The 20,461-nt window shown below is 52.7% G+C and overlaps 1 protein-coding gene and 1 long non-coding RNA gene across 2 annotated transcripts in view; one reads left to right on the forward strand and one right to left on the reverse strand.

Moving 5' to 3' along the window:
* Positions 1-846: 846 nt before the first annotated feature.
* Positions 847-20,461, forward strand: part of Asic4 (acid sensing ion channel subunit family member 4) — a 21,731-nt gene continuing 2,116 nt past the window's right edge. The window contains 6 exon segments of the mRNA XM_028760670.1: positions 847-1,188; positions 1,190-1,810; positions 17,375-17,519; positions 17,621-17,748; positions 17,934-18,096; positions 18,530-18,586. Of these exon segments, the coding sequence (XP_028616503.1) occupies positions 847-1,188; positions 1,190-1,810; positions 17,375-17,519; positions 17,621-17,748; positions 17,934-18,096; positions 18,530-18,586 (1,456 nt within the window).
* LOC114615015 lies at positions 6,714-7,625 on the reverse strand. The gene is made up of 3 exons (XR_003710417.1): positions 7,397-7,625; positions 7,082-7,179; positions 6,714-6,860 (listed from the first exon to the last, which is right to left on the reverse strand). It is a non-coding gene; the product is annotated as an uncharacterized LOC114615015 (long non-coding RNA).

Here is a 20,461-nt window from a genome sequence, read left to right on the forward strand (position 1 = left end):
GGACATTCTGGGCACTGATTTTCTTAGCATAGTATTCCCATTGAAACCCCCCACTCATCTTCCCACTGGCTCTAAGACCTCCCCTGGACGCAGCATCTCCATCTCCCCTGCCTCTGAGCTCTTTGCCTCCTGGCCTGGCTCATCCAGCCCCCCCCCCCCCTTTTCCCCAAGCCTGGTCATAACAAGGGATTTGGAGACTAAAGATCTAGTAAAGTGGCTACAGACGAGCAAGCCAGCCAGAGTGGCCTCTGCTTCAGTCCACAAGAATGACTGGACCTGGGATTGGGGGCAAAGTCAGAAAAAGGGAACCAGCGTTCCTCTGGGAGGGGGAGGGGTGCAGTGGATGTTAAAATCAGCAGCAAGGCTCTAGGGAAGGGGAGTCTAAGTGAAGCCACAGTTGTCTCTTCATCTCTCTTGCGTGCCCTCTCCTTCCTTCCCTCCCTCATTCAAACAAGTGGCTCTCACAAGGAGTTGCTGGGAGCTGCTTTGAGTGGGGCAGTGAGATGCGCTGGAGACTGGAGTCAGGAGTCAGGGTGGCCAGGAGGTGGGGTTGATTGACCCTTCATGGGGTGTGGTCCAGGAAAAGTGGCGAGGGATGGGCCGAGCACTCAGCATAGGATCATTCCCTGGCTGGCCGAGACGAGGCTGTCAGTGGCCCCCACACTTGACTAAGGTACAGCGAGAGAGTTTCAGAAGCAACCTTGATCCTGGAATTTCCATCCTGGGCTGGGGTAGGGTGGGGCTTTTCCCTCCCTGGCCTGGCTCCTGCCTCCCGTGCCAGTGCCCGACGGTGAAACGCTGTTGACATGTCCTGAATTATTAAGCACGGGGTGGGCTCCAGAGCACATGCTGAGCGGAGCGGCTGGGGCTGCGCGGCGTGGCGGAGCAGCGCTTGCTCCCTCGCTCACTCGCTTGCTCGCAGGGACACACGCAGGGGCTGACAGCTGTGCGGGTGCTGATAAGGGAAGCCACAAGGAGACGATCGAGGAGAGAGACAAGCGGCAGCAGAGGCAGCAGCGGCAGAGGCAGCGCCGGGGCTGCGGAGCTGCTGGGAGTGGGAGTGACGCCCCCACCTCAGGCCCCCACCCTGTCCTCATCCTCCTCCTGGTTGCCCTGAGTTTAGAAGAGCAGCCGCTGCCACCACCACCACTCCGGAGGGCACCAGGGCTGCTGTCCAGGGAGGGACAGTGGCAGTGAGGCTCTGGCCAGTCCCAGCAGCCGGGGACAGATGCCGATCGAGATTGTGTGCAAAATCAAATTTGCTGAGGAGGATGCAAAACCCAAGGAGAAGGAGGCAGGGGATGAGCAGAGCCTCCTGGGGGCTGCTCAGGGGCCAGCAGCCCCTCGGGACCTGGCCACCTTTGCCAGCACCAGCACTCTGCATGGGCTGGGCCGGGCCTGTGGCCCTGGCCCCCATGGACTGCGCAGAACCCTGTGGGCACTGGCCCTACTCACCTCACTGGCTGCCTTCCTGTACCAGGCAGCCAGCCTGGCCAGGGGCTACCTGACCTGGCCTCACCTGGTAGCCATGGACCCTGCTGTCCCAGCCCCAGTGGCGGGCTTTCCGGCTGTCACCCTCTGCAACATCAACCGCTTCCGGCATTCGGCACTCAGCGATGCTGATATCTTCCACCTGGCCAATCTAACAGGGCTGCCCCCCAAAGACCGGGATGGGCACCGTGCAGCTGGCCTTCGCTACCCAGAGCCTGACATGGTAGACATCCTCAACCGCACTGGCCACCAGCTGGCTGACATGCTCAAGAGCTGCAACTTCAGTGGGCACCACTGCTCCGCCAGCAACTTCTCTGTGGTGAGTTCTACCAACTGGGCCACCTAAACCTGAGGTGGCCAGAAGCTAATGTGGGGGTGGAGGGTGGTGCGTGAGGGCATCCTCAACAGGGCTTCCCTTCCTTCTGCCACCAGAGGCGGGCCTCGTGTCTCCCTCAGCTGGTGTTTCCCTCTGGCTCCTCAGCCCAGGAACAGTGGCTGCTCAGAAGGGCTTACCCCATGGTACAGCTCCTCCTTCTCTTCTGCTGCTGCTGCAGTGTTCAAGGTTCAGGGGCCAGGGGTATTCCTCAGAATGGACTCAAGGCCCTGGAGCTGGTCTTCATCCCAAGGCCAGACAGACTGAGTCCACTTTGTTCTTGTTCTCCTTTTTCTCGGGGAGCTACTGGATTCTTCTTCCCACCAAATCAAAGTGACAGGGAGAGGGTTGCTAGAGGGGAGAAGTGTCCCTGTCTAAGGAAGGACTTGGGGCTGCCTTCTGGGGAGCTGGCCCAATCAGCCAGCTGGATGGAGATGGTCTTCATATACCCTGGATGCCAGTCTTTTTCGCCTCTGTGTCTTTCACACACACACAGCCCTTCACAGCTGTTCTCACACACCCCTCTTTCATGCTCCCCCTGGTCGGCCCTGCTTGCCAGTGCCCCCACCCCCTCTGGTCCCTGTTCCTGCTCCCTTGCCTGGCTCTGGCTCTCACACTGGGAATCACTCATTCCCTGTCTGTGCATAACTCATCCTCGGAGCTGGCACACGAACACACACACTCAGGGACATGGTTTCCTTGCATACTCCCTGCCATGTGTGTTCAGTGTCCCTGTCACTACACTCATATGCACTCCTGCACACCCACACAGCCAGAGAGCTACTCATTCCATGCTTGTACCCCAGCTCTTAGCTGCCAAGGTTGGGGGATCACGCTGAGGATGTCATCCTAGCTCCTGACACCAACCTGCCCCAACTTCTGCCCACCATTCTCCAGGCAGAGACAACTGGCACCATCACCCCCCATGTATGTGAACACAAACACATGTCCCCTCACCAGAAGTGGAGTGCCAGCTCTGCCTGCTCCCCTTGTACACCTCCCACCATCAGGTGGATGAGTGTGGGGGATGTGTCTTAGATGCTGTCAGGTCTATCACACACACTCACAAGCTATTATTCACAGTGTGCTTGATTGTCCCTAGTCCCCAGTTGACGCCTGTATGTGTGTGTGTGTGTGTGTGTGTGTGTGTGTGTGTGGTCTCATCCTTGTGGCTATTGGCTGGTATATGAGCAAATGCATAGTGCCTCCAAGGTACCCACTCACACCCAGCCGCCAGCAGCAATGGGTATGTTCCTTCCTGAGAGCCTAGTTCCTCACCCACAAACTCTCCTTCTCTCCCTGCCTCAGTGTTACCAGGAAACATGTGTCAGCCAGGTTCCTGGCCCCACCAAGTCTGCAGTGTCTAGGGCCTCTTGCTTTGGGTTGTGTGGGTGGGTTCGGTGGGAGGAATTAACATGAAGAGAGGGGCAGGAGGGAGGAGATTGTTCCAGGAGTGGAATTAGGGAATAGCAGTCTGTTGTCTAGCTACATGCTCTGTCTTCTAGGAAAATATAACATTGCTCTCCAAGACCAGAGGTAAGAGGGAAGTGATGTGTGAAGTGAGTGTGGCCTTTGGGATCCATGGGACTCCTGCCTGGCAGCCTCACCCCTCTGTGGTGGGGGTGGGGAGGAACTTGGTCTCAGCAGGTGCTGCTGGGGCAGAAATCAATGGGGCCTTTGTGTCCCTGAGTTTGTCTCTTAGCTCCAGTTGGGGTGGGCAGGAAAGGGGAAGGTCACCGATGACACATATCAATGGAAGAGAGATAGAGGGCATTTAGGAAGGAAAGGGAAGGTGGCTGAGGGGTTCTGATAGGATAAGAGGTGTCCAGAGAATACAGGGGCAGGGATTCCCGTGATCAAAGCTTGACCAAAGTTCTTGGAATCCTGAGGATGGATGGGGAGAGGATAGCTTTCCCTAGGTCCTTTGGTACCCTGGGGCAAGAGAGAGAGAGGGAGAGAGAGAGAGAGAGAGAGAGAGAGAGAGAGAGAGAGAGAGAGGAACAAAGCAAGCACTGGGGGACAGAATTCCCCTTATGAGGTTCCTATTTCCCCATGCCCGTCCTAGCCTGGACTCAGAGCCTCCTGCTCACGCCCTGTCCCCAACCTGCTGCATAGAACGCCTCCTGGACCTAGAGTACTTGGTTGAGTCTGAAACAGGAACTGGGCTGAGACCCATGGTATTGAACGAGATTAGACGTGCTGCCTGGGTGAGACTGGAGGCCTCCAGTGAGGACGTGAAGTCCATCACTCAGCTCTGTGGCAAGGATGTAGGGGTACATGATGGGTGAGACTGGAGGCCTCCAGTGAGGACGTGAAGTCCATCACTCAGCTCTGTGGCAAGGATGTAGGGGTACATGATGGGGATTTGAAGGGTTTGGTGAGGAGATGAAAATGTGAGCTGATTGAGGTGGCACCTGCCAGGGAGTGAGTGGGCGGTGACATGGCCAGTGATGGTGACAGACAGGCTTCAGTAAGGGACTGCTATGTGTTTTCTGTTGCCTTCCCTGTTTCCTCCTTCCCACTCCCCACTCTGCTGTGACCTTTCCTCCGGAATCCAAGTTAATAAATGTCACATTTTCCAGCCTATTTTTACTCTGGGTAATGTGCCCTCCCCCAGTCCCCTAAGCCGCTGCTCTTGCTTCTGGTGCCACTGAGATCGCTCTCACATACACACACCCCCACGCTCCCAAATATCCCTTCATTTACTCCTAGTCGGGCGCTCAAAATGCTAGTCTGTGGACCCATGCACGCTGGGTTCCTTGAGAGGACCTGTGGGGGACAGCAAAGAAGGGAAGCCCTAGTCCTCCACCCCTGTCCTCAAGATGCCTTCAGTCCCATGATAGAACAGGGACAGGGATCCTCAAAAGCTTAAGCAACCATGCAAGAGTTAATCAGCCATGCAAGCGATGTCATAAGGTTCCAGGATTAATTGCCAGATGAGGTGCATGGACGGAAAGAACCCGAGTTCAGGGAGAGAGAGGCCACTCTGGGCTAAGAGAGGGCTGCGGAGGCTTAAGGGATGAGGCAACCAGAGTGAGGTTTGGAGAGGAGAGAGAGAGAGAGGGGCAGGGGTTCTGAAGGCACCTTGCTATGGCCTTGTCCATCCCCACTGTCCTCCACTCGGGCCCTCAGCTTTTCCCTTTTCTTCTCCAGCCAGCTCACATCGGCCCACTCCCACTTGCACCTCATACTTTCCCCATCGTCCTGTTCACCATGACACAGTAGAGTGCTCACCCTTTCTCCCTGTTTACACTATCTGCCAACTGTGTGCTGAGCCCCAGGTCTCTTCCCCACATCATGGCTCATTCTCAGTCTATCAGCTTGATAGGAAGCAGCAGCTCTCTCCCTAGCCTTCATGCTTGCCCTGTACAAATGCAAAGGTGGCAGCTCTGAAAGCCAAGCATCTCCTCTCCGCGGGGGACAGGATGCCATGTGTGAGTTCTGGAGCTGTCTGACCGACCGTGTGCATTTACTTGTACCTCAATTCTATTCCGTCGTGTGGCCTCAAGGAAACTGAAATGCTTTTGTGAGCATCCATTCGGTATCTATTACATTGTCTCTGGGGTGGTTTTGAGGGTAAGATGCCTGAAAAGAGTTTAGTACACTGCCTGGCACGCATACAATGTGCACTCTGCAAATGCCAGTTGTCACAAAGACCACCACAGCAGCTCCGGGCTGTCTTTTATCTCACTGTTCTCAACATCACCTGATGGTTTCTGATCCCTGCTCTGGAGCAATGCTGCTCTCCATCCTCTGGTCTTCCCTCAGACCTTCGCTGTCCATTGTGTGGTTATAGCCTTCCCAAGCAAGCATGCACACATGTACTCTGTAGGTCAGTGCTAGATGACAAACCTTCTGTAAAGATGGAGACATCCTACATCTGCATTTTCCAACATGGTAGTCACTAGCTAGGCAAGGCTGCTGTTGAGCATTTGGAATGTGATTTGGCGTCTGCAACTCGTGCGTGTTATCTTGGACAGCATATTGGTGACTAAGGTTCAGATTGCCTGGCTGAGTCAGGGCTAGAATTACAGATAGGACTAAACAATGATGTTTTGTAGGGTATGACAAAGTCAAGCTGAGGTCCCAGGTTAAGCTGAGCATGGCTGGAGGCTTTGGGGTATCTGAAAGCATCGTGTGCATAATACAGATACTACTTTTCCCAGAGGCAGGCATGACCTTGGTCTCTTCTCTTCCATGCCTCTGCCTGAAAATTGAAGCAAGAAGGAGGAGGGACTCTTTTGGGAGGTGGGGGCAGGTCCCAGCTCCTCAACGTAGCCCCTCCCCCAATCAAGGGTGCAGAGAGTCCCTAGAAGGGCAAGAGGCCAAGGCTCCATGGGTACCTCACTCTCTCCATTCCCCCTTGGCTTTCAGGCTTCCCTCCCCCTCCCAATCCTCCTTCCCCGCACGCTGGTGACTGCCGTGACTATTAATCACTAGCCCTGTTCTCTTCCTCTCTACTAATCAGGCACAATTAGACAAGGCCTCTTCCAGCTGGGCAGTCCCCCCCTGCCCTCCCCTCCCTTCACAGCCCTCCCAATCCAATACCCAGGACAGCTCTGAGGCAATGAGGACTTCATGTAAGCCCTGTGCTACTCTGGTTGCCCTGACACCCAGTTTGGGGCTTTTCAGCAATCTCCTTTCCCATTTGTCTCCTCCTTGGTCCCTGGTCTTTCCTAGTGTTGTAGTTTGGCCAATATTGGCAGGCTCAATCTCTAACCCACTGCCACTGTCTATCAAAGGGGCTACTCCATGCTCACTTCCCAACTCCAGACCTTTCCTAAAACCCTTGGCTCTAGAAGTGTGTGTGTTTTGGGAGGGGATTCCTTCTGATTTTTGTCCAGACCTCTCACTTTCCAGATCAACTTTATTATCTCTGCCTGAATCTCCCAGGCAGTCCTCTGTCCCTATGGTCCCATCGTGCCCTGAGGTGTGACCCTTGTGCACATTTAGTGAACATCTGGATCTGGATGAAGGCTGCTCTTGCCTTGAGGAGCTAGGAGAGAAAAGTTAATGAGATCACATATGGTGAAAGGTGGGGTCTTGACCTCAGTTCCAACTAACTCTTGCCCATGTGAGGATGTCAGTAGTCTTCCAAGGTGTCAAAAGAAGCTCCAAATCTAGTTTGTTTCAATAAAAAAGTTCCCCAATTTTAACAATCCTGCAGACTGCCTACAACTCAGATTGCAGAACCCAGGAGGGTAAAACACACCTTACTTTGTACTGGCTGCTGCTCCTCCAGTCCTCCTGGAGGGGGCGCTCTCAGTCTGGACGCATTGGCAGAGAAGATGGTGGATCGGATTAAGGTAGTGTGCCTGAAAGGAAGAACAGGGAAAACCGTCACAGAGGGCTGGTCTTCAAGGGCAGCGGGGAGGGTCGTGAGAGACATGCCCCACCCGGCCCCACTCAAGAAGCCCTGTAGCCTCTTCATTAATCAGGAATCAGCCCCGAGCTGGGCTCATTATCAACCCAGCTTCTCGCACTGCTGGAAGATGCTGATTAGCATCTGAAGAAATGGCCCCCATACCGTACCTCTCCTGGCCTCCTTCATGAACCCCCATCCCTGTCCTTGGGCTTCCAGGAGGAACCTGCCCCCTCTTGTGGTGGAGAGCAGAGCTGCCTGATCCAGGTCTGGACTGAGGGGCAGAAAGGATCAGACCTGGAGGCAAAAGGGTCCTAGAGATCTCAAAAAAAGTCCAGTCTCTAGGCTACTGGATCCAACCCAGGACTGGGAGAGGAGTAAGTGGGGATGGAGGCTAAGGATGGTCCTTGGAGGATGAGAAAGGACAGCAACTTCAGGTTGGGGAGATACCAGCTCTCACATCCCCCAATCTCCACCCCCACCCCCCACCCAATGCTCTTCCTGGCTCCCCTGGCTCCTCCTTTAAGCAGCTGGGTCAAGGAGGTGGGACAGCCAGCTACACGGGCTGTGGGGAAAAGCCCTCATCTACCAGACTTGTTATGCATTTTGTTGTCATTATTTTTGTGTTTGGTGGGTCGTAACAGGGGCTTAGACTCTTCAGAGCACCCCCACCCCACCCCCTGTGCTGTGGGTGTAGGCAGGAAAATTGAGAGCCTCATACTGAGAACAGCAAAGTTCTACTGCTGTGTGTCTTCCAGAAAGGGCAGGGATGCCTGTGTTTCTTCCCTTGTCTCCCAAGCAGGGGGTAGCAGGGCAGAATATTCAGTCCACCCCCTAAATGTTCACAGTGCCCTTGGGACACCGCTTTGGGGCTGGGGGTGGAGGGAGCAGTTCCAGAGAGATAGGCATAGGCTGCGGCAGGCGAGGCAGCAGCGAGAGTTCAGAGAGGAGCCACGGGATGATTAAGGGGAAATGGAGGATTGATTTAGGACGAAAGATTAAAGGAGCTAAATCCGTGGCGCTTGGCTCAGCGGTGACTAAGCGTGGACAGGATAATAGCTTACAAATGTGTGAAAGGTGTAAATACCAAGCGGGGGGCGGGGGAGGCAGCCTGGCTGGCCAGGGGAGTGGGGACAAGGGACTGGACAGACCCTGGGGAGGGCTGGAGACTCTTGGGTGACTACACAGTGGAGCAGGCTTCTCCCTAGCGAGGATGCGAGTGGAGGTTGGGATGTTTGAGAGCCTTTGGTTTCAAAAGGAGGTTTCATTTCTCGGGCACAGCTCCCCAGACCTCCGGGTGAGTGACTTCCACATTTCACTTCAGCGGGGCTGGAGACTAAGGTCACGGGTTCAAATCTGACTCAAGTCCTTCAGCGCTGCCTCAGCACCAGGCCTTTCGGTAGTTCCCAGGCTCACTGGCCACGCCCAGCTCTGGTCCAGAGCTCAGTCTACACCGGTCAGCGCTGTCCCTGTTCCCGCCCCACTGATCTCTTCCCCGGCCGCAGCGGGCGGCGGGCGGCGGGCGACGGTGTCTCCCTCCGCGGTGGAAGCCTCTGGCGCTGCTGTGTGCACGGAGGTCACTTTGCCGAGGAGCCGGGAGCCGAGGGAATGCAAATGAGGCGAACCCAGGGAGGAGAGCCGAGGAGCCGGGAGGAGACAGAGGGAGGGCGCTGCTCGGTGATGGATGCCCGCCCCGCAGGCGAGGCGGCCAGCGGGAAGCGTTGCCCGTGGGTGCGGCCTCGTAGTGCGGGGCGGGCAACTAGGCCTGTGTTGCCAAAGTGAGCCTAGTTCAAGGGGGTCCTTGATGGAGTCCACCCGCTGTCAACTAGACGGATGGATGGACACCCTACACACACACACACACACACACACACACACTTGTACTCCAAGTCTCCCCGAGTCTTGTTGGTATTGAAAACTCCCGCCCACCAACTGTGAGTGCTAAACTCTTCAACAGCTTTGTTTGAATCAGGCGGTGGAGATGCCAGGGAAAGACTTAGTTAGATTAAAAACATTTATGGCTTACAAAACTCTTTCTGGGGTTTAATGCTTAGGCAGTGGCTGCCCGGGTACAGGTGTAACTGTTTACCTGAGTCCCGGAGTCCCGCCTTCTTCTACTTGGAAAACAACCCCGAGCTCCCAATTCCATACTTCGACTTCCATAATTCCTCACACGCTCTGGCTCCTGGAAGCTTAGCCAACTCTTCCTTCGCATCCACCATGGCTCTCGTGATTACGTTTGAACCAACACTACCGCCATTCCCAGATCCACCTTGGGGAGGAAGACTCCTTGAAAAGCACGTGGGTGACATTGGGCACTGAGAACTGGGCGCTAAGAACATGTGGTCTATCCAATGTCCTTCCTGGGGAGCGGACCAGCCAGCTTTCTTCAAAAGAAGCTTTCCCTAGCCCTCCTGTGCAGGCGCTGCAGCAGCTGCCTTGGCTGGGATCTCCACCACAGCGTGGAGCACAGCCAGTAGTATCTATTTGTGTGATTGTTAGGTTTGTGTTGTTCCCTCTTGTAGACCTGGCATTTTGAATATGCCTGGCACATGGTGTAGGTGCTCAGGTTTTTAAATGAATCCATGCCTCCACATCCCACAGCAAACTCCTTGAGGAAGACTGTTTTGTTCTGGGATGTATCCCCTGTGTCAAACATAGTGCCTGACACATTGTAAAGGCTTAAGGAATACTGCTTGACACATGGATTGTTCCAACACCCACCGTTCTCTGCTCTACTACATACATCATGTGACTTTGGTAGTTTCTTATCCTCTCTGTGCCTCGACCATCTCATCTGTGAAATGGGGACAATAAGAATAGCTTCTATCGCCGGGCGGTGGTGGCGCACGCCTTTAATCCCAGCACTTGGGAGGCAGAGGCAGGCGGATTTCTGAGTTCGCGGCCAGCCTGGTCTACCAAGTGAGTTCCAGGACAGCCAGGGCTACACAGAGAAACCCTGTCTCGAAAAACCAAAAAAAAAAAAAAAAAGAATAGCTTCTATCATTTTTTTCCTCCTGCATTAAAGAGTTCATTTATGTAAAGTACTCAAATCCTGCTTGATTCAGAGCAGACATTCAGAAAATTGCTATTGCTGTTGCTAATGTGTTACATAATTATCTCTTTTCTCATGCCAACTTTGAAGGGTACCTGATTTTATTCCCATTTCACAGATGAAAAATGGAGGATCAAAGAGGTCTGAATCCCACAGACCTCAATAAAAACAAGTCCTGGAGGTAAGCCAGGTTGAGCTTCCCATCTGCTGGAAGAGCCTGTGAGCTGTGCTCTGAAAGAGCTCCATGCTGATCATTCGCCAAGGGCAGACATCTTTACTAAGAGGCAGGATGCCCTGTGAAGATGGACGCGCTGTACTGCCTGGCTGGATGCTCCCTTCCCTAGGTCACCCCCGCCTCCCTGCTGAGTGCTGGCCATGCATCACTCTGGAGTTTATCTCTAATCTGCAGTTCTAACCTGAGGGGGAAGAATTGCTGGTTGCCTTTTATGGAGGAGCAAACCAAAGACCTAAAGAGACTGTCAGACACCCAGCTCTTGATCTAGTGTCTCAAGCTGTTTATTGAGATTAGTGGAAAAAGCAGGATTTGAACACTGCTTTGTCAGGCTACAGACTCTGTCCCTTCTCCTATGTTCTGTGGCTTCTCTTCCAGCATCACAGACCAATGCTGGGGAGTCATAAATATGATTTCACTTTACAGGTGTCTGTTTAAGGTGTAAGGAGAGCTCACTATGTTGCTCCAAATGCCAGGGCTGAAGCAATCCTCCTGCCTTAGACTGCTAAGTATCTAGGACTACAAGTGCTTGCTTTGGGACTTGCTATGTTTTTTCCCCCTTCAAGATTTACAACTATCCCCAGAAAGAAGTCAGGCAGAAAATTTCTGGAAGATTCCATTTGACAGAAGAGAAAACTGAAGTTCAGAAAAGTCAAAAAATCACTAATGCAGGTTACAGGCAGCTGGACTTAGTGTCTATTGACTCCCAGGGAGGGAACGAAATTAGCAAAGAATTCTGTCATTAGTCGGGCAGGCAGGCTGGGTTGTGATGCTGAATCTTATTATTTGTGTGCTCTTGGATGGGGAGCTGATTTAGCCTTTGTACAATGGGTCGTGGGACTGGGGGGTTGGTCTGAGTGACCCTCAGCTTCTAACCAGCACAGATATCCCAGCAATGAGTGCTGAGTTTCTTCCTCTGCCCCTGGAGCCTGCATCCTGGGTCACCTCTGAGTAAACTCACAGCTTAGGAGCACTCCCACCTGAGATGCTAGTCATGGCTGGATGAAGGGGAATCCAACCCCTTCTATTGGTCCACAGTGGATTCCAGGGTACTGCAGGGTGAAGGGTAGTTCATTCCGGGGCACCTAAGAAGGAGGTATGGGGGTGGATCTCACAGAGGAAGGCACAGGGGTACAGGAGAAGGTCTACTATCCATAGAGAAGTAGCGAGGCGGGAGGTATTGGGGTCTTGGCAGAAGTTGGGTGCCCAGAAGGCGGTGGAGATAAAGCCCAAGCTGCAGATTAGCTGTGGGATTAGCTGCCTGGTCCTTGCTGCTTCTGGCTGCTTCTTATCTCCCAGAGGCCCAGGGCCTTCTCCCACATAGCTGAGCCCTGGCCCTACTAATTGGCTATTAACCCTGTGGGCTCTGTGCTGTAGGAGGAAGAAGAGCTAGGGAGGGCTGCAGTGGGGTGGGGGAGCCAGCAGCCAGGCAGGGAGAGCTATCTTGGGAAATGGGAGCTGTGGATGGATGGAGCTCAGAGGGCTGAGAGAGGAGCCATCGCTCAGGAAAGCAAGCTCTGGACAGATCTCTTCCAGCTCCTGATCATTGTCTCAGGCAGATGGGGAGGGAGAGAGAATGGGGAGGACATCGGGGCAACCTTGGGCCCATAGTAAAACCTAGGGGGAAAACAAGATGTAGAAACTGAATACTTGAATTGAAGAGAGACAGAGAGAAAAGCAAATAGGATAGAGGTACAGGGGGCAAGGGACAAAGAGGGCAGACAGTGTCTAGGCTTTGGGAGAGCAAGAGATGATAAACAGGCTGGCCAAGGGCTAGGAGCAGAGAAACTGAGTCTGGAGGGATAACTGGTTGGGCACCCAGAAAATGTAGACCCAGGGATCTACAGAAGCAGTCGGGAGACAGACCTAGAGCAGAAAACAGGCAATGATTCAGACCAGCGCTGCAAGGAGAGATAGAGTCAGAGAGGGACCAGTAAAGGGCTAGCTAGAGGAAGCCGGCAGAGGGATGCTAGGATGACCTGCCTACAGACCATCCACCTTCAGCTCACGGAAGTTCTAAGGTCACACACTCCAGCTAGGGCAGGTAGCACAGGATCAGAAGCCAAGGTGTTAGGACTCTGATAGGATCAAGGCCCTATGGGCACAGCGTAGAAGCTGAGGTTATCTGGAGATGGCCCTGCCACCATCAGAGCACTTTTTGGTCCAGCGCCAACTTTCTCTATGATTGGACCTGTGGGCTCTCAACCCTTGTATACACATCCTTCCAGGCCGGCCTGTGGGGAGGGAGTAGTGGACAGCCAGTGGGACCTTGTGGCTGAACAGTCGTGCCGTCTCCATGGAAGAAGCTGTGGGCTGTGCTGCCACCAGAATTCTACCACTTAGGAGCCGGTGCCTGACTCCACCATCACTGCCTGGGCCAGGGACTGTCTCCAGGGCAACGACCTGCTCTTCCCAGCAGTGGGGCCTGACCCAAGCTGTGCAGGTGGCCCAGTCCTGACAGTCTGGCCTGTCCAGTCTCCGTAGACTGTCCTTTGGATGTGGACTACTTTCACTCACCGTCGGTGTCACACATTGCCCCTTCTCCAGTATACAACTACTTCACCTGCGCATTTGCCAGGTAATCAACTCCTCCCAAGTCAGGGACGACGAGCTCCATCCTGTAGAGGGCTCAACTCATGTGTCTGTGTATACATACTGAAATATAAGCCTACAGTGCAGCTCTGCCAAGGGCTAGGAGCCCCCAAACATCTTTCATCCACTGAGCCCGCAGCAGGTATTTCCTAAGTCCTGATTGTACTGTCTACAGCATTCGATCCTGTTCAAATCTCTACTGCTCTTTGCTTGCTGTGCATACTTAGCCACTTTCCCTCTCTGGGCTTCAATTATTTCATCCTTCACAGGGGGCAACAATGATCACCTCATGTGGCTTGTGTGAAAGGATCCAAGGAAAAGATCTATCAGAAGCACTTTTCAAAAGACCTGACCTGAGACATGTACTCATGTATGAAATTCTAAAAGAAAAAAAAGAAAGAAAATTTTGATCTGGGACAAAATGAGGATGTTTGATCATGCTTGCCTTTCTCCTGCTCTCTGCCCCTCCTTCTGCTAAGAGGGAAGCAGGACTCCAGGCTTCAGGGAGTTGAAAACCTGTGAGTGAGGTTAAGCATCGGAGACCGTGGCAGACACAGTTATGTGAGCAACACAAACCCGGGGTTCCCTCACATCACTTGGGCCTCATTTAGCCTCTCAACTCAAGCGTGCACTCAAAACTGGCTGAGTTGGCAGGAACTGATTCCAGCATCTTCTCAGCCTGAAACAGGAAGATGTTGGGCACTCACTTGCACGTTTCCTGTATTTGCCTTTCCCACACCACTAGCGATCTAGGAGGCTTGCATTCAGTACACTTCAGGCTCCTCTCTCTCCAGTCACGGCCTGAGAGCCCATGACTAGGCCCAAGCCATCTTGCTTGACTCTTGTATGGCCTCTAGTTATTTTCAATTTCAGCACCAGAGATGGAACCTAGAACCTCCCCACAGTAGGCAATCACTCCACCACTGAGCTGAACCCATGACCCTCTACTTTTTGAGACAGGGTCTCACTAAGTCACTAGAGCTAACCTTGAATTCAGTTTGTAGCCCAGGCAAGCCATGGTCCAGAGCTGCTGGGATTACAGGCTTGTGCCACCACAGATCAGCAGGTTTGTAAAAAAAAAAAAAAAAAGAAAGAAAGAAAGAAAGAAAGAAAAGAAAAGCAGAATTTCATTCCTGCTCTCTACCTCTGTCTACCTCCATGTATTAAACCAGAACCAGCACTTTACAAAGGGGATCCAGGAACAAATTGGCATTTGAGGAGTGCTGATCTTGGAGACCTCTGCAAACTGGTCCAGTTCTCTGAGCTTCTGTCTCCTGGTCTGTGGAATGAGGAGATAGTGATACTGCCCTTGGGGACAGTTGTGATGATTCCATTAGACTGAGCACCCAACCTAACATGCTCTAAGATGTCTGTGCTGCCCACTCCTGCCCCACAAGGACAGGCTGTGATGGAGAATACAGGTGGAGACAGGAACCATAAAGTACGGGGCAAGGACTAGAACCCAGAAGCTGGGGAGGGATGGGCAAGGAAGGGAAAGGCAGAAGACACTGAAAGAATGGAGCTGAAGGGAAAGAGGATCAGAGGAAAAGAAGTTCCTATATGAGGCTTCTCTCTCCATCCTGAGGTGGGAGCTGGGTAGGTTTGGGTTGAGAGGATGCTAGCAATGAACTATGGGAATAGCTGGAGCTTCGCATTCTCATGGGTTTCATCTACTCACTATCTGTGCAGCTTCATTAGAGTCACCTCACCTCTCTGAGCTCCAGTTTTCTTCTCTGGAACCAAGGTCATCAAACACATCTGAAATCAGAGGGACCGGGTGGATGACATGGCGTAGCAGTAGATGTTTTCATGTTTTGTGGATGTCAAAGTGCCGGCTATGCGTATTTTGTTGTTTTAGAAATCAGTTTGGGTGAAGGCTGTACTGGGGGGACGTGTGGGAGGGGTAGGGTAGGAGAAGAGCTGCTGAGGCTGGAGGTAACTAACTCACCAGAGGAGGGGGAACAGAACTTTACCCTCAAGGTGTCCCTGAGTTGCTTCAGAACTCCACTTCCCACCCTCAGCTCGGTCTCTTCTTTCAGCACTCTCCCGCTGCAGCCAAATCTGAAATCTTTTCCCTCCAAGCCACTCCATGCCTTCTCCCAGCCTTTACAGTGTGAACACGTTCCCAAGGAAAGGGGTGGGGGTAATGTTGGAGCACACTGACCCCTCACTCCCAGAGAAGGTGCTGCCTGTGATGGGTTTGACCCAGGAGCACATCCCTGTGGGGTGAGCCGGGCGGGGGGTGGGGGGGGGGAAGGGGACTAGAATCCGCCTCTTTCTCAGTAGCCCTCCCACTCCAGCTGCTCAGTGACTCCAGGCAGCCTTGCAAATCCTCAGTCCGGGCCTGTGCCTTCATCTTTGGGTCACCAGCGCCATCTGGTGTCTTTTGGGGAGAATGCTCGTGGAGGAGACATGAGATGGGCTTTGGATAGAAAAGGTTTATGAAAGTTCCTTATGTGCCCCACGATGGGACAAATGCATGGGACACCAGGCAGGCTCCCTGCTCCATGCAGCTCGCTCTCCAGTGGGGGACACGGGCAATGGACAGTGAAAAGGGTAGAGGAGCAGATGAGCAAGGTCTGAGGTAAGTGGGATGCAGGCCCACTAGCTCTGCCACTCCTGAAGAGGGAGCAACACTAAGGCCTGAGGGTGAACAGGACTAGATGCTTGATTCACAGCTTCAGGAAAGGGAGGGAGGAAGAGGGCCAGGGTCACACTGAAGGGCAACTTTAAGGCTAAGGAAAGAGTCTGATTTTATTCTCTGGAAAATGAGAAGCTATCATTGGTTTTTTTTTTGTTTGTTTGTTTTGTTTTTGCTTTTTTTATGGTGAAAAAAAGTGTCTATTTAGAATGAGTCATCTGGACTCAGTTTAGATGATCCCCATCTTGTTGGCAGCATCCAGAGCATCATAACAGGAGCCAAGCGGACACACGCCTTCTTCTCTCCGTCAGGCCTTATCAGGGTATTGACTTTGGCCACATCAATGTTATAGAGTTTCTTCACGGCCTGTTTGATCTGGTCCTTGTTGGCCTTGACATCCACAATGAACACAAGTGTGTTGTCCTCTATTTTCTTCATGGCTGACTCAGTGGTCAGTGGGAATCTGATGATAGCATAGTGGTCAAGTTTGTTTCTCCTGGGTGCACTTTTCCGAGGATATTTTGGCTGCTTTTGGAGACACAGTGTCTTGGGCCGCCGGAAGGTGGGTGACGTTCGGATCTTCTTCTTTTTGGCTGTGGACGCCTTTCAGCACTGCCTTCTTAGCTTTCAAGGCCTTTGCTTTGGCTTCGGAAGGGACAGGAGCTTCCTTCTTCGCTTTCGACGCCATCTTGGCGAAAAGCGCTATCATTGTTTAGTTTTGCTTAAAAATAACTTTTGCTGGGGCTGGAGAGATGGCTCAGTTGATGAAGGGCTTGCTGTGTAAGCATGAGGACTCTGCTCACCAGCATCCATGTAAAAATCTATGCACTGGGATGTGTGCGTGCACGTGTGTGTGTGTGTGTGTGTGTGTGTGTGTGTGTGTGTTCCCAGTGCTGGGGAGGCATCCTTAGAGCTTACTGGCCGGCCAGCCTAGCCAAATTGATGATCTCCATGTTCAGTGAAGGGTTCTGCCTCCATAAGTAAGGGAGAAAATGATCGAGGGAGGTACTGGGCATTAATCTCTGGCCTCCACTGCATGTAAACACACACACTCGCACGAGACTAAAATACGTTTTATTGTGTGTACTTGAGCTTTACATGATGTGTGCGCTACAGATACTAGAATCTGGCAGGGGACTTGGTTGGTTTGAGTGTTTTGACTGCTGTGTGGAAAACAGGAAAGGGATGGATGAATGAAGGGAGACGGAGTAGGTGGAAACCATTTTAGAATTGTTACAGGAGTCGGGGAGATGCAGATTTTAAGGATCCTTACAAAAAACAAAAACAAAAACAAACAAAAAAAAAACCCTAAGTAGCAATAGGAGGACCCTTTCCTCAGAGGAGGGAGGGCAGGAATTGGTAGGAGAGCAAGAGCTCCGAGCCTGGCGTGTGGTAAATCTCTGTACTCCCAGCGCTTAGGGGGTTAGAGTGGGAAGATTGAGAATTCAAGGCCAGCTACACAGAGGGCTCTTGTAGCTACACGGTGTAGCATATCTTGGGTAGGGGAATTTCTGGGGTACTGCAAGGCCCTAGGGAGGAACAGATCCAATTTGAACTACATAGTAAAGACCTGACCCTCCAAAACTAATAAAAGAGTCCTGTGTCTGACGTGTTCTTTCTCCCTGTAGGTCTATACTCGCTATGGGAAGTGTTACACCTTCAATGCAGATCCTCAGAGCTCACTGCCCAGTAGGGCAGGCGGCATGGGTAGTGGCCTGGAGATCATGCTAGACATTCAGCAGGAGGAATACCTCCCCATATGGAGGGAGACAAGTATGCAGGCGGGAAGGGGATAAGGGCCAACTCAGGGATGGGGCCTGGGCTCTGCTCTCTACCTGAAGGGGGTTCTGAAGCACCTCAACTCTGCTGTGCAGATGAGACGTCGTTCGAGGCCGGCATCCGGGTGCAGATCCACAGCCAGGAGGAACCTCCCTACATCCACCAGCTGGGGTTCGGTGTGTCCCCAGGTTTCCAGACTTTTGTGTCCTGCCAGGAACAGCGGGTGAGCATCCCAGCTAGGCCTAGGCTGGGCACAGGGCAAATCACTGCTCAAAGGGATGCTGGCCAGGTCTGCCTTGCAGATACTCAGTCTGCCAGCCCCATGGCCCTTGCTGGGGCTATTGACACTGGAGGACTGGCCCTGACGGACACGCTTGGCCTTGACCTTGTCATGCCCCATCTCTGCAGCTAACTTATCTGCCCCAGCCTTGGGGCAACTGCCGGGCGGAAAGCGAGCTCAGGGAGCCTGAGCTTCAGGGCTACTCAGCCTATAGTGTGTCTGCCTGCCGACTGCGCTGTGAGAAGGAGGCCGTGCTTCAGCGCTGCCACTGCCGGATGGTGCACATGCCAGGTGGGCACCTCCAGCCAGTCTTTGGTGCCACTCTTCTGAGCTCCTGAACTTCCAGGGGCAGGAATGCGTACAACATGTACACGCATCTACACTCATGAGCATGTGCTCATGTGTATGTCTGGATACTCGTGCATGGGTTCATGTATTTGGGAACGCATGGATGCACATGCTTGCGCGCATGCTAATATATATTCGTGTGTATGTGCTTTGGGGTTGTGTGCATGAACTGAAAAACGTACACATGATTGTGTAAGCAAATGTACAATTACCTGCATATGTGTGTGTATGCATTTTCACTGTGTTTATGCACGTGTGTATACATTGATGTTATGCACATGTGCAAACATATGTACATGTACATGTCTACATGGGTGTGTGGTAAGGGAGAAGGGAAAGGGCTGTAAATCTCAGAGATATTCTTCTCTCCTTTCAGGCAACGAGACCATCTGCCCACCAAATATCTACATTGAATGTGCTGACCACACACTGGGTGTGTGCTGCCTTCCCCTTCCCTGCCTCTCACCATTCCTTCATCCCTCTTTGTGCCCATCTCCTGTGTCCTGTCACTTCTCCCCCCAGTCTGTCCTGGAGGGGTCTTGCTGAAGCCGAGCTTTGTTCACATCTCAGCGGGAGGTGGAGGTGGGGGTGGGTCCTAATGGCTTCTATAGGTTCAGACACTCAGTGATGGCAGATCTAGGGGGTGCTACAGAAAACCAAGACTGAGAGTGGAGCCCATCTCAGTTTTCCAAGTCAACATTCTCTCCCCCACCCCACCCCACCCCCGCTTCTCTCTGGGAGAGAGTAAAATGACTTCTCTCTGAGCCCTAGGAAAAATACATTGCTGGATGTTAATACGGGTAAAATGAACTCCATCTTTCCACAGGTCTCCCTGAGCTGCAGCTCATCCACCACCCACCCACCCATCCATCCACACATCCATCCATTCATCCACTCATCCACCCACCCATCCATTCCTCCATCAACCCATCCACCCACCCATCTACCCACCCATCCATCCACCCATCCATCCATCCATCCATCCATCCACCTGCCTAATGATTGACTGATTGATTCATCCTCTAGACCTATTCAACTTGCTCTGGGTATTGAGAGTGAGGGTCCAAGAGCCCTGCCCATGAACACTGACTAAGGACAGATGCTAACACAGCTCAACAGTTCTTGAACAGGGATTTCTCACAGGTGTTATAAGGCCCTGGGAAGGGACAAGTAGCCCCAGTCTGGAAAAGCAGGAAGGATTCTACATGAAAAACTATATACATATTATCCAAGGTTCGAAGGGTTCTACATAGTAGGGATAGCATGTCCCATGTCCCAGAGACCTTGTGGCTAGGGAAAACTTGCTTTGTCTAGGGTAGTAGAGCTGAAGACAGAGATCAAGGGAGGGAGCAGAGCATGGAGAGGGAGGTTCTTGGAAGCCAGCACAGATTTAAGGCAAGGTAAAAAGGTGAGTGGGTGATACCGTGAGCACAGTAGATAGTTTGAAGCAGGGCACCAGAACTCACTGCAGAAATCTAAATTTGATGGGCCATTGGGTATGCATTTGAGACACTGGGGTAGTGGACTGGCAAACCAGGCTCTCCTCTGTACCCCCATAACACCTGCACCTGTAAAGTGTGTGACTGAAGAGCATTAAACAAAGGAACAGATGTATCAGCTGGATAAGGGAGCCACAGGTCCACAAAACAGGTGACACCAGGGAGCCTTCACTCTCAGGCCTGAAGGTCTGAAGGAGCATCTTGAAACAGAGAGAGAGGGGAGTGGGGGGAGAGGCTGGGAGAGGGAGAGGAAGACAGAGAGGGAGAGGGGAGACAGATGTGGGAGAATGAGAGGGGAAGAGCGAGCATGAGCCCTTACCTGGGGCTGTTTGAGAGATCTGGCTGAGAGCAGTGTGGCACAGAAGAATGCATCCTCTACGATCTGTAGCCTAGTAATTGAAAAAATTGGGAAAGAAGTACACACACATGTACCTCTGCCCTCCGATGCCTTCTGACCTGCCTGACCACAGGCTGGAGGGCTACGGTGTCAAGATGACGCATTTGGCAGGGATCAGTCCCTGGGGTATAAGACAAGGAGAGAGCGAACCGGGGGATCAAAGGGTCAAGCAGAGACATCCTAGCCTATCAAGTCTGTGAATCCTGTCAGTTTATTCTGCCCACCCACCCATCCATCATTCATCCATCCATCCCTCCCTCCCTCCATCCATCCACCCATCCATCCATCCACCCCTCCCTCCCTCCATCCATCCACCCATCCATCCATCCAACCATCCACCCATCCATCCATCCACCCATCATCCATCCATCCATCCTTCATCCACCCATCCCTCCCTCCCTCCCTCCCTCCC

Source organism: Grammomys surdaster, unplaced genomic scaffold (genome assembly GCF_004785775.1).
Source record: "Grammomys surdaster isolate TR1022 unplaced genomic scaffold, NIH_TR_1.0 126546, whole genome shotgun sequence".
Lineage (NCBI taxonomy): Eukaryota > Metazoa > Chordata > Mammalia > Rodentia > Muridae > Grammomys > Grammomys surdaster.